The following is a 14,386-nucleotide window of genomic DNA, read 5'->3' as shown; positions in this document are numbered from 1 at the left end:
ATTCCTGACTCCATTATTTTTTTTTAAGTTTATTTCCTTAAGATAAAACTATATTTAGGAGGTTATGGGCTAATATGCATATCTTCTCCAAATTCCTTTGAGATGTTTAAACAGTATTAATCAATAATCCTAAGGAAGATCTTTTAACTTTCCACTGCTTATCACCTTAGGGTTGCAGGAAACCTTGCATTTTAATATCAAATTAATGTTAAAATAATTTCACATATCTTTCCTAAACTAATAAGGAATAAGCACTGTCCAGGGGAGCTCCGAACCAGAGAAGCCTCTTTTCCCCCCCAAAATCACAAGACCAATAGTGGCATCACCCTTCTCGTTTTCCCTCAGATAAGGTTCACAGTCTAAGAGGGACTAAATCTGTGGGCAGCAGGTCACCAGGACCAGCAGTGGGCAATGGGGGCACTGCGTGCACTTGCAGGGAAATGAGGATCCAATGAAGGCTAAAAGGAACCACCCTAGAATGGGTGTCCAGAGGTAGGCTCACTGTCTAGGGTATAGACCTGAGGTGTGGCTCTGGGTTCAGGAAGGAGAAAACCACTTCTAATCACTTTCAGAACTGCTTTTTAAGCAGGGCCCAGGAGATATGAAAAAGTAGATGGAGTCTCTCTTCTGAAAACTGAACCAAACCTCATGCCTGGGAAAGAAAGATCACAGACCGAACGAGAGGGGGGCAGATCGGAGCAGGGAGAGGTGCTCAGGGACCAACTACACGTATAATGTTGTGTTTCTTTAAATGATAGAGTGGAACATTGGATACCTGGGTCATTCTTATCCTATTCTGTGTACTTGTCTGTGCGTTGAAATATTCCACGCAGGGGGAGTATAGTTCGATGGTAAAAGCACAGACTATGGAGGTAGTGAACCTACGGCAAATTACTAACTTCCCTGGACTCACTTCCTTCACCTGTAACATAATAGGCATGATAATGCTATCTGCTTCATTCACAATGAAGTGAATTAATATAGGAAAAATGCTTAGAAAAATAACCAGCACATAATAATGTCAGACTTTTAAAAAGCTGCTTCATGGGGCGCCTGGGTGGCTCAGTCATTAGGCCTCTGCCTTCGGCTCAGGTCATGATCCTGGGGTCCTGGGGTCCTGTGATCGAGTGCCACACCGGACTCCCTGCTCAGTGGGAAGCCTGCTTCTCCCTCTCCCACTCCCCCTGCTTGTGTTCCCTCTCTCGCTGTGTCTCTCTCTGTCAAATAAATAAAATCTTTAAATAAATAAATAAATAAATAAAGAGCCACTTCATAATTTAAAAAATTAAAATCTCACAGCTCTACGGCCAGCCACGCTTACATGGCCTCACTCGGCTTCCATCTCCTTTTTCCTTTTCATCTGCTTCTCAAACACTCCAACTTCCAAAATGTTCTTGTGGTAGCTCTTTTTACACCACTCGGTATTTCTCAAGCCCTGAAGCTTCTATCTTCCTCCATCTAGGCATTTCAGTACCCTTTAAAGCCTGGGAGCAGAGTGCCCAAAGGGAAGAAAAAAAGAACGTACACCCCTTCTGCCAGAGCTTCGAGCAGTGACTGATACTCTAAATCCTACAGCCTGTTCTGAGAGTATTACGTAGTCGTGTACTTTCCACCAACATTCAAAAGATTCAGACTTCATTTTAACCCATCCCGTCCCAAAGGTTAGACATGTCCCATATCTCAAAACAAAACAGTCTTTCCAGCTACAGTACACCTTGGGTGTTTCTGCTTTTGTTTTTGTTTTTATTACATGTGCTGCTTAAAATGGTTGGTTTGCAACACAAATCCGACAGAGATCACTCTATTATTCCTTGAAGGCTTTTGCCCGCGAGTCTAGGAGCTGCCACCTGATGAGAAGCCACGCCTTGGGGGAGACCACTGCGTGGAGAACTGATTTTTAAGCCTCTCATCAATTACTGCTTTTCCTTAAAAAATGAACTCATTATTAAAATTTATGCAGTAAACTACTCTTAAATTACTGTTTACGCTGCAAGTAAGAAAAGGATCAACTACATATTTCTTAAACAATAGTTCTTTTCAACCCCATGTGATAAAAAGTTTGAAAGGTAGTAACATGGTTAATTTATTTAGCAGTCCAGGAATTCATTAAAAACCCAAGTTTCTTCCTAAACTGATAGGTTACCAGATGGTTATGGTAGCTCCAGGAGTCATATCTTTGTGTCATTTCTTTGTATCTTTTTTTTTTTTTAAGAAAAAAATTTTCTCAGAAGTACACGGGTTTCCCTCACATCTCATTGACCAAAATTGGTCCCTACCTACACTAATCATCTGGAGGAAATCTAGGAGCTTTCAGTAAGGAATCTGTCCAAGGTTCACCCAGACTGGGCAGACATTCAGACTTCCCTTGAATAGAATTTACCTGACTGAGGATCTGTTAGAAAAAAGGAAGCCGCTGTTGGGCAACAATATTAATATAGCAACTTTAGATCAAAATACAATTCTGGGAAGTTTTCCAAATAGAAGCTTCTAGATAGGATTCAGCTTTTGCACCCTCAACTGAATAATTAGATTTGGTATTTCAAAGTGTGATCCCAGGACCTATGCTAGTCTGCAAACTGGTTGTGATGGGCCCAAAATGAAATGAGTGAAGAAACAAAGAATTTAGATACTTTTATAACATTTGACAGATTAATTTTATATGTGTTAAATCTAAGTAAAATTTGGAACTTCTTGTGTCTTGGTTTTTATTAGTAGTAGTTGATTTTTATTATATTCTACAAAATTATCAGTCCACAATGGCCTGAAAATTTAAAAAAAAAAAATTCACCAGACACAGACAGCCCTATGCAATTTCTCTAACTTTAGTTTAAATGTTATACATAGAACAATTTAAATTATATCTTTGTCATAACAAATCTCAGCAGCTTTTTCCTCCAAGCCAAATTAAGGTCTAGGACTTTCAGAGCTAAGTGTGTGGTCTGAATATTTAAAATTTCCTTGATTGTAAAAATTGCATTATAAAATAAAACTGGCTAGAATAAATGATCCCTGGGACAGAGGCCCATTATCTGGTCAACTAGTCAGTTCCAGAAGAGGCTAGATCTTTACATTTGGTTAGGCCCCTGAACACAACATGGGAAGAAAGGCAAGGGGGGGGGGAGAAAGAAAAGAAAAGAAAAGAAAAGAAAAGAAAAGAAAAGAAAAGAAAAAAGAAAAGAAGAGAAAGAGGGAGGGAGGGAGGAAGGGAGGAAGGAGAAAAGAAAAGATAAAAGAGAAGGAAGGAAGGAAAAGGAGTAGGAGAAAATTGGGTATGAATTTGACAGATCGGCATTACTGGAAAAACATGTTAGATCCTGTCCTACCACAAGATGAGAAAAGTCTTTACAATGAGCAAAATATCATTGTCATTAAGGAGTAGATTCCAAGTTTATATTACATTTTCTTTCAAACAGGAAGATCACCTACATTCAATTAGCACTTCAGTTCTTCTGCTATGGAAATGTTTTGTACATAGTCTCACATCTTACAATATTTATTTTCTCAGACAGACATCGTATTAATTAATTCTTGTATCTCTCCATAAAGAAGGACAGGACAGACCTTAGTTAATATTGAAAATCAGGAGATTAGCTTTGCCATAATTAGCATACATCAGTAGCACATTTTCATAACCAAAGGACCTCTCACCTACTTGGGTATGTTTACTCAGTGGATTTAAAGTAACCTTTCAAATCACCAACTGCAAAAATAACATTCCATCTCAAAATGCATTCAAATTGAGCTCTTGGATGAAGCTTTATGCAATTATTAACATGCCATCTTCTTATGAAAAGCTCCCAGACATCCCCTGAGAGCGCGAACCAGGGCACACCGGAAACAAGGGTAAGAATGCCAACGGACTCTCATATTGAAGCTTGAGAATAAGAAATCATCTGAACTTGAGCCACCTACTGATGCATTTGTTAGTGGGTGGCTCACTTCTTCTGATTTACTTATTGTTTATCATGGCACAGTTCTCCAAACGATTTTTTTTAAGTATTCCATTTTAGGAACTCAAGTTCAAGTACACTCCCTCCCTCATTACAGGACAAAGTAGTTTCAAATATCTAAAAAATAGTTTCACCTACTGGTTTCTTTATAGAGGTCTACTACTTTTCATCTATCATCACCCTAAGAAATTTAAGGAGACAACCCCTTCAACAGTTCCCGTTACTGAACTTTAAAAATACAATGCTCAATCTTCCCCCATGCTCAAGACCCCCACCAGCAGCAGTTCGCACAAAGAGGTAAATGGAAGCCTCACTAAAGAGAAAGGCGAAACTCCGTTTGTTTTAGACTCTGCTACCCCTACTTTGGACATGCAAAATGGCTGACTTTGCCTTCAAAGCTCATCCCTCTTTTCCTGGGCAGCCAGCTGTGACTTCATTTTGAACTTAGGCTATGGTTTTTCTGACTTTTCTCTTTGCCTGTGCATGTTTATTGTCAAAACTTGAACTTTGAGCTACCTCCAACTCTAGAAATGATTTGGGCAAGTTGCCGTGTTCATAATCTTAAAGCCTCCAGCTTCCCAGATTATACAAAATCTATCTCCTGCTATTTAAAAAATGTCAAACTCAATGTCATGCAACGTTGCAGTAGGAAAATTTCTATTTTTCAAATATGTGTATTCTCCTACACATAACTAGAATGAATAAAAACTCCTAAATAAGTCAGAAGCATCTGTACAAGCAAATGATGAAAGAATTTGACTGTCTACCATAATACTGGGACAAGATCTGGGGAAAAATATTAATGAATAAAGGATTACAACCCTGGACAAGCAAGTAAATACAGTTTAAATATGTAACATTAGTTTCCTCCAAAAATGAACTAGACCTTAAACTACATATGATCATACCCCATGCATCTGTATACTAGAGCACCTTAAATAACCTAGATAATAAATGTGTGTTAAACAAATGGATGAGAAAATGAAAAAATTCACAAGATATACAACATGATTGGAAAAGTAAATTCTTGGTTGCTTTATGCTTCTCATAAACAAACCATGCACCTGGCCACGGCAGTTTTTGATACCAAAGACAAAAGCCCAAGTCCATTTAAAGGTATCTGAGATATCCAAGAGTAACTGGCAGGGGTGGGGAGAGATCAAGTGTTGAATATCTGAAATGGTTTTATCTGGGATCACTTTGAACACTACCAGCCAGCAAAATAACAGCCTGCTTTCACAGCCATGGGACCACCCCTCAGACTCAGTGGAGTACCAGGGAGCCCATTTTACTCTAGTCCATCAGATTCACTTTCCTAGTAACATGCAATAGGGCCTGGGAAGCTAGTCCCTATCTCAGCTGATCACTTGCAGGAAAGAGATCTAGGCCGGGGGGTTGGGGGTGGCCATCTGCAAGCATGCCAAAGCAGAGAAAGAGAATGAGGCAGATGGCAGGGAGAGCCCCAGGAATCAGAGCTGGGGCCCAAGGACTGCCTGTGCCTCCAGCTCCAGTCTCCTGTGAAGCCTGGCCATCTCGGAGTTCCTTGAGCTGACTCAATATCCAAGATGTCTGAATAAGAAAATGGGGGGTGGGGGTGGAATAAAGTTAAGAATTGAAGAGAAAGGCTGCAGTAACAGTCTGGACTTCTTTTGAGGACTCTAAGAGCCACTGAGGGGCTTTAAGCAGAGGGACCCATGAATTCATCTTTACAGATACTCTCTGGCTGAGAGAGAGAATGGGTTGGAATGGTCCAAGAGTGCAATAAGGAGGATCTGTGGTAATCCAATGGCCCATGGTCCCAGGGAAGGATCTGCTGCTAATGTGTGATGTTGCTTGCTGGCATAATTTAAACAGGTGGGCTATTTCTCTTCAAAAGGTCATGTTTTAGGCGAGATCTCTAAACATTACATGAAAACTCATTCTTTGTCACCTAGTACAATAAATTACTAGTCTGTTAGTCCAAAAGCTCCACAATTATGTAATTAAACCATTAAGGCTAGAGATTAAGTCACCAGGGAGCTTCCATTATTTAACAGTGCTGTATTTCAGAATCGCCCAGGGACGGCATCACTCTACTGCTCTTCTAGCACTCTCTCGAACATTCCTCCCTGAATGTGGTAGATCCTTTCCTAAGCCTCTAAAAGTAAATTTCAACAAATGAATTCATAAGGTAACACTTAGTACCAGATACTTTTGTTAATTTCACAAACTCTTTCTAAATCCCTTAAGATTTGCAGCTCTCTACGCTGCTTCTAAATATAACTGAGTATTAAGCTGGCTAAAGAGAGGTCGAGCAGAAGTTAGGTACTGACACGGGGACCATCATGGCACTGCGGTAAGAATGAACTCTGCTTCCTACAACTACCTGTGGCAGGTGCGGTTCTTGGAATACATTGTCAAAACTGACTTTCAATCTAAAAAATAAACCATGACAGGGGCGCCTGGGTGGCACAGCGGTTAAGCGTCTGCCTTCGGCGTTGTGGGCGTTGTGGGATGGCGTTGTGGGATGGAGCCCCATATCAGGCTCCTCCGCTATGAGCCTGCTTCTTCCTCTCCCACTCCCCCTGCTTGTGTTCCCTCTCTCTCTGGCTGTCTCTATCTCTGTCACATAAATAAATAAAAATAAAATTTAAAAAAAAATAAAAAAATAAACCATAACAACAAACACCTTTTAGGATTATTTCCCTGGCCACCTTTTTTTTCATTAAAAATCTTAATAACTCAAGTCAGTGCTTTCTATAGATCCTTTATGAACTTATCTTAGACTTGAATGGTCATAAATGTTAGACTGCCTCATATTTCTAACTTGTATAATAAACCAAATGTTCCCTAATTAAGCTTGATCCATTTTGTGGTCAAAATTTGAAGGCAGGGGGAGATCCTCATCAAAACTCAATCTTAGGGCACCTGAATCCTGCTAATTGAAAATTCATATTAAACCCTCAGAAACACCTACTGCTTCTCTGGCAGAGAGGTTATTAAATACTAAGCCAGAAATTAAACCTATTTAGATCAGCCAAAAATCTTAGTAAAACCACTAATTCAAAGACTCACCAGCTGCTGAAGGGTTGCATACTAAAAAGCGGGTCAAGTGTAATTTTTTCCAGTTACAAAAACAGCAAAAGCTTTAACAATAAAAAAAAAAATAGCTAAAATTTATTGAGCACTTACTAGGTACTCACCATGCACCATTCACAGCGCTTGGCTTGCTTGGAGTCGTTTAATAAGCAAAACCACCCTATGAATAGATGCTATCATTCGCTCTGCATTCACCGAGGATTTTGAGGCATAAATAAGCTAAGTAACTCCCCCAAGGTCACAGGGCCAGCAAGTGCTGGTGGCGGATTCCAGCACCACACGGAACTACTTCCCAAGGCGCAGATGCGACTCTGGATTTGAAATCACTGCACCCTTTAGTACAGTGACAGAAGGAAAACATGCAGTCTAGGTGAACCGCAGGCTCTTCCATGACGTCTCCACCATCACTTTTTCTTTTTCTTTTCTGCTACGATTTTCTTTTCTTTTCTTTTTTTTTTTTCTTTCTTTTCTTTTTTTCCCAACAAACAAGGCGGGGCAGTATCTGTAAGCAAGCGAGGGCAATGAGGCGGGCAGCTCCTTGGTCCACAGATCGGTCGTTCTTCCGTCCGCTCCAGCTCCTGTTGGCTTGCAGCGGGCGCAGCCGGTGACCTCTTCACGAGACACTGGAGTCTTTTCCCGGCGTGCGACAGTCTCCAGCCAGCTCAGCGTGCTTCAGAGACACGTGGAGGAGGAAATGCGTGGTGTCTGTTCGGTGGGCCTGGCTTTGACGCCAACTAAAATGGCCTGAGCCTTCTACAGTCTGCAGCTATGTCTTCTCTATGCTGATTGATTTCACCCTAAGTTGTCTAACTCACTTCCTGTTTGCATAGCTTGCTTAGGAGTTATAAACTCTTTATCGATGCATTCCGGAACATGACTGTACTTTCTAAAACATGTTCATTACAACTTATCTACCGCTTTGAGGTGAAACTTCATCTTTACCAGCAAGGGCACCATCACTTCTATTGAAAGAAGCCTTGGTGGTGGCGGCGGCGGGGGCGGCACCTGGCTGGCTCAGTCGGGTAGAGCACGCAACTCTTGATCTCAGGGTTGTGTAGTTTCTAGACTCTCCGCCAATAGCCAATTTTAAAAAGACAAAGGTAAAAATAAATGGCATCCTGAAGACTTCTATTATATATCATTTTAATATAGGAACAGTCCTGTGGCACCCAGAGGTGAAGTGCATTTCCCCATTAAGGGTCATAGGAAGCTGCACCCTCAAGCTGGAAGACTCTCAGTGTATGGTGGGATGCGGGGGCAGAGCAACACCGGGGCACAGTGTTCTTCCTGGGACACGACCCAGGCTCTTTGAGGAGTCCTCACAGACCTAACTCCATCATACACACTACTCATCATTACAAAGCAGGCAATCAGTCAGAATATCAACAAAGAAAGCAACCAAGTATGATCAACTATTTGAGTTTTCCATGTTAATATTGTTGGCTACCCATTCCTTTGTCAATGGTCCATATTTAAGTGAAAACAGACACCAAAAAGGCTTTTTTTCTTTTTTTTTTAAAGCATGGGGATATCCTTCCATTAACTTAAATTTTTCTCCAATTGGTGTAGTGGACGTTGGGGGAACCTCCATTACACAAATTTCAACAAACTAACCTTAGGGTAGCTCACCAAATTTTGTTTTCTTTAATGGGAATATGCTTTGGGAATCACTGATCTAAAGCCCTCCTCATCCCTAGGGATTAATCTAACAATTTATTCTAAATAACAGTCTATCTCCCATACTAACTAGTAGAGAATTTTGCCTTTTGCCTCATCTTTTCTGGACATTAAATTTAAGTTTGGGATTTTTAAATAATCAGGGAATTAGAACTCAATGTAGAACCAGGACCAAACATCCTATTTTCTGTTTCAGGAAGATAAGGCTTTAGGCAAACAAGCATTAAAAAAAAAATAAAATAAAAAAATTCCACAATAATTAGTTAACCCAATTGCAAATTAGGGAACAGAATGCACACCTATTCTTTGTCCAATTTGGATGGTGTCAGGCACTTGATTGGATAATGGCTGAGAATTCACATGGAGAACTGCTCTCAGATACAAGAACTTTATCCGTAGTATTTGAATTTCTATGGGATAAGGAAAACAAATTCTCCAGGTAAAATGGTTCTCAAACACTGGGACCCTAGAAATCATTTCATCCAGGGGAGTATACATTTTGGCTTTATTTTGTTATGTGTTTTCCTAAAAATGGCCCATGCGATCAGAAATGCACATTTGCAGAGCCCATTATTGATAACAAAGATGGGTTTATGGTGATCAGCAGTCAGTCTATACGAAAGAGCATGGGATGGTTTGGTTTTGTTTTTTTACCTCTGGCAGACACGGCTCATTGCTTATACAAGCACATGGCCATGTGCCCAGCTTAAAAATATTTCCCAGCCTCCTTTGCACATATGGATAGTCATGTGATTAAATTCCGACCAATACGATGTATGTACAAGTTCATGAGTGGATTTCTATGAAAGGTATTTTAAAAGGGGGCTGATTCAATTAACAGGTTCCCTTTTGTTCTTGACCCTTCCTACTACCTGAATGTAGATTTGATGGCTGGAGCTACAGCAGCCATCTTGTAATTACAAGGCTTCCTGTAAGGAAGCCAGCTCTCTCCCTTATGTCACCATCCTTCTCCCTTAAATCACACAGGTTAGTTTCCAAGAAAGGAAATCCAAATCTTGATTTTATGTTGCCATGGTTAGCGTACTTTTATTTTATACCTCCAGTTACTATCTCTGGATCATAGCAAAGAAAAATAGTCACTTCCTAACAGTACCCTTTTCTGTTGGTAGGACAGTCTCCCCTTTTAAAAATCAAACCCAAGCCAGTGTGGTGGCAATGACATTCAGCCAGTGGAACTCCTATAAAAGTTTCTGTCTGAATAGAGATTCCAAAAACAAAGGGATTTAGCAAAATTCCTTTCACATACTCTCAGTAAAGTACAGCTATTTCAACAGTACATAGCCCTAGACTGTAAAGGTAAATACTAAGATTACTTTGTATTTAGTAGTACTTCATAATTTTCATAGCCCCTTCTCCTACATAAGCTCACCTATTTTCCACAGCAACCCTAGGAGACAGAATGGGAAGGAATTATTGAAACATCTTCCCTTGAAGTCCCAATCCTTGCGTCTGATTGCTCCCAGGCATCTCCATCCAGATATCCCAGAACCCTAACACTTCAAGTGTAAAATAAAACTTTCCATCAGCCTCACTGTTTCAAGTGTACCCAGGATTTGTTTTTAAATCCTATTGCATATGTAAGACATAGACATGGAAATGACTGTCACGGAGGAAGAAGTTTTCTATACTCTCTAGCTCCCATGGGAGGCACTGTGCTGCAGGGAAGCCACGCAGGGAAGCACAGGGCTCAGTCAGGTGGCGGAGGGACTGAGCTGGGTGTGGGTGGGGGTGAAATGAGGGCAAGGAAGGGCCTTTAGTGTGGTTTCCACAGGAAGGAACAGGCAAAGTAGAGCGAGCAGGTTTACGTTGGCTAGTTTGAATCATTTTAGCAGGCTCTGGGGCTTAGAGATTGTTTCTAGCTACCTGGTACTTGGCTTGGGGTGATTAGGGCAGGTGAATAGTAACCCAGGTGCGAGAGACTGATAAAGGAGGTGACTGGGGTGGGAATTGGTTGGTTGGTATATGAAAAGTACGCTAACAGGTGAGTTGCTAACTATCAGTAGGAATTAGCCAGCCCTGGGAGAGTCAGCCCCTCCAGTGTAAGTAAGGCCCCAGATGTGAAAGTGTGTGAATACAGCAAATAAAAAGAAATGTTTCACACCCACCTGTACATTGTCCCCCGCCTGGTTTCAGTTTTGTGAATGGGTGGCATCACCAACCACTCAGTAGCTGAAGCTAGATGCATTGTCACTACAGACTTCTCTATTCTCCTACACTACACAGCCTGGCCTCGCCTTCCTGCATACCGCCCCTTGCTCCCTCGCTACTCAGTCCTTTATCTCCTACCCTAGTTCTCTCCATAACCTTTTAAATGACATCCTAGATGCTAGCTAGCGCCACAGACCTACCTCACCCTCTCCCCTTCTTAGTACTGACCACAACAGCAAACCTTTCAGTGTGCAACTCTACCTTCCTGAATCCCGTGCTCAAATCCTTTATAGATTTTGTGTTATCCTTTAAAAATATGAGACACTATATCTCTTCAACTTCCTCATGAGAGTTCCCAAACATCCTTGAGTAAACCTGGACTTCTAAGAATAGCCCCTTTTTTATCCTGACACTCCTTCAAATGACCTAGGGGATAAGGTCATCACCATTTGGAAAACACAGGCCTAAGTACAGAACCTAAACCAGGTCCTTCCTGGAGCAGCTCTCCTCAGCAGCCACCCTCATTTCCTGCACAACCTGCCTCCTGACTCACCTCATGCCCTTGAGGTGCCACTAACTCTGCAAATGTGAGCCCGTGAACACACCATGCCTCTGACCGTCTCTGTCTTATTTTGCTGGGCTGCCTTTGGATAAAATAGCTCAATGAAGCAATGACGTAAGTACAGGGGACATTACGATACACACCTGTGGTGGTTTTAAAACATAACCCTAGGGGCGCCTCAGTGGCTCAGTCAGTTAAGCATCTGACTCTCGAGATTTCAGCTCAGGTCGTGAGATCAACCCTCCCCCCCCAACCCCGCCCCATCCCAGGGCTCCGTGCTCAGCGGGGAGTCTGCTTGGGATTCTCTCTTTCCCTCTCCTTCTGCCCCTTCCCCTACCCCAATACAGTGCATGCACGCTTCCTCTCTTTCTCTCTCTGTCTCTCTCAAATAACTAAATAAATCTTTAAAAAAATAAATAAAATATAACCATAAGTCCTTTGACACTCCTGTCATAGACACATGAAGTCTGATTCTTCAAACTCTGGATATGAACTAGCCTTAGTGACTCACATCTAACAAATAGGATGCATCACCAGAACAAACACGACACAGAGCCAAGACTCGCTGCAGCTGTACAAAATTAACCATCACCTTCATTCTTGATTTCCAGCTCTCCTCCCAGACAGTGAAATGATTTTGTATAAATGCAGTATCATGCAGCGCCAGCCCCATTTGCTTTCTTATTTAGCAGGCTGAGGATGTAAATGCTTAGCTAATAAAAAATGCATGTATTCTTAACCTGAGAGTCAATAAGGAAAATGAATGTGCTCCCCCATCCAGCAGAACCACGAGCATTTGTGCTCCTAACAATTAAATAACTCCCTACATATACTTTAACAGTCCCAGGATGAAAGACGCTTGACTGCTTCATTCAAAAGTACTTTAATAGGGGCGCCTGGGTGGCACAGCGGTTAAGGTTTAGTGTCTGCCTTCAGCTCAGGGCGTGATCCTGGCGTTATGGGATCGAGCCCCACATCAGGCTTCTCCGCTATGAGCCTGCTTCTTCCTCTCCCACTCCCCCTGCTTGTGTTCCCTCTCTCGCTGGCTGTCTCTATCTCTGTCAAATAAATAAATAAAATCTTTAAAAAAAAAGTACTTTAATAAAAATGTTCCTGGGGACAGCACTATCAAGCCAAGTCACATTTCCTAAACCTCTTTCTCCCAAACTTGCAGAATCTTTTAGACAGCTCAAAGGACACAATTAACAGGAAATTGCATTTCCTTTGCAGATCAACAAAGCAGCCAATTTAGGAGATCAGAAAGAAAAAAGATGTACAGGGGCGCCTGGGTGGTGCAGTCCTTAAGCATGTGCCTTCGGCTCAGGGCATGATCCCGGCATTATGGGATCGAGCCCCACATCAGGCTCCTCCGCTAAGCGCCTGCTTCTTCCTCTCCCACTCCCCCTGCTTGTGTTCCCTCTCTCGCTGGCTGTCTCTGTCTGTCAAATAAATAAATAAATAAATCTTTAAAAAAAAAAAAAGAAAGAAAAAGAAAAAAGATGTACAAAGAGCTTTAAGAAACAATACCTGGTAAAGCAACGCCCACATGGTCTTTGACGTGGAAAAGGTTTTAACTGATACTAGCAAACACAGTTAACCTGCACCCTCACCAGAAACTTCAAATGTCTATAAAAAATAAACTAGAAATTAAAAAAAAAATTTTAACTCCTGAAATAAGAGAAAAAGAAATGACTGTGTGAAGAGAAGACGCAGTAAAGCTGAGTTCTTCGATCCACTCAACAAGTAGTGTTAAGCACCTATGGAACATCTAACCCAGCTCTAAGAATTTCTGAGCCTACGGCAAAGTTCGAGTCTTACATTCTGGGCACTTAACTCGCTCTCTTCCATTTCCCTAGTATTGACTGTCTTCATTATGCGCAGCAGAGAAATTCTGGCAGGGTTCTGGGAAAGAGCAATTTGTGTCTTCAACCTGCCGAGTTTACTGCAAGGCAATAAAAGAGGAAATGGCGCAGGCTTTCAAACTGAAAGCTGAGACTGCTTGAAAATTTGTTGGATCAAATGAGAGAACAAGCCTAATTGCATTAGTGGCAGAATTGCAAAATCTCCTAGCAAAGGAGTAGCATAGCCATAGGTAGGGTCATAGTTCAGGACTTTAAATTCTTCCCCAAGCCCAGGGAGCAAGGATGGTGGTGGGGATTTCCTGACACCCAGCTTCGCCCCTTTCCCATTCATCAAGTCAGATTAAACACAAAGAGACAAAACTGGAGGAAGAACCATCTCCATAAGATGCCGGTGTCCAGGTGGCCTTGAAGGAGATAAGAAGTCATTAAAAAGGCACCATTAGGGTCGGTGGGACCATTCATAGCCCAGGTATGTTTACAGGCCTCCGTCATGATGTCCTTCTCAGCCAAAGGAGACTCCTCCTTTGCAAAGGCCCCACTTGCCTGACAAATGCCCAGCTTCCCGCAGGACAAAAGCCTGGTCCCAGTTAAACTTCCCAAATCGCCACAATTATTGATGTATCTTGCAGCAAATCAATTCTGGGTGTCTAGTGTGTACAAGATGTATTTCTAGGTGCTAAGGATACAATAATGAACACAACAGACAGAATGCCTGTCCTCATTAAGCAAGAGTGAGTGACAAGACACACCAAATTGGACAATAAAGTGGTTCATACTATTTGTCCTAAATGCTACAAAAAGAGCAAGCTATAAAGAGAAAGCAACTGGCAGAGGACCTGACAGCCTGGGGCGTCAGGGAAGGTCTCTCTGTGGAGGCAGCTTTCAGTCTGAGCGCAGGCCGAACAGCAGTGAGCAAGGGAAAAGCCGGGCAGGAGCAGGCCATCACAAGGGATGACCTGCACAGGCGCGCTGTGACAGTGTGGTGGGAGGGGAAAGAGGACCCACCTCATGGGGCCTCTTAGGCCGCGCTAAGGATTTGGGTTTTCTTCCTAAGAACTACAGAAATCCACTGAAGGTTTTCAAGCAGG

At 42.0% G+C, this 14,386-nt stretch overlaps 1 protein-coding gene across 9 annotated transcripts in view; it reads right to left on the bottom strand.

The window, feature by feature from the left end:
* The window catches only part of PLCH1 (phospholipase C eta 1), a 209,147-nt gene that overhangs the window by 106,289 nt on the left and 88,472 nt on the right, over nt 1–14,386 (bottom strand). The window contains exon 1 of one of the 9 annotated variants that reach the window (XM_034664171.1): nt 7,133–7,957. The exons of the other annotated variants lie outside the window; for them this stretch is intronic. Within the exon in view, the coding sequence (XP_034520062.1) occupies nt 7,133–7,142 (10 nt within the window). The 5' untranslated portion in view covers nt 7,143–7,957. Of the gene's footprint in view, nt 1–7,132; nt 7,958–14,386 lie in introns of those variants that run through there. 9 annotated transcript variants of the gene reach the window in all.

This window comes from Ailuropoda melanoleuca, chromosome 1, assembly GCF_002007445.2.
Source record: "Ailuropoda melanoleuca isolate Jingjing chromosome 1, ASM200744v2, whole genome shotgun sequence".
NCBI lineage: Eukaryota > Metazoa > Chordata > Mammalia > Carnivora > Ursidae > Ailuropoda > Ailuropoda melanoleuca.
Note: the sequence above shows the minus strand (reverse complement) of the source record. Positions and strands in the feature narration are given on the sequence as shown.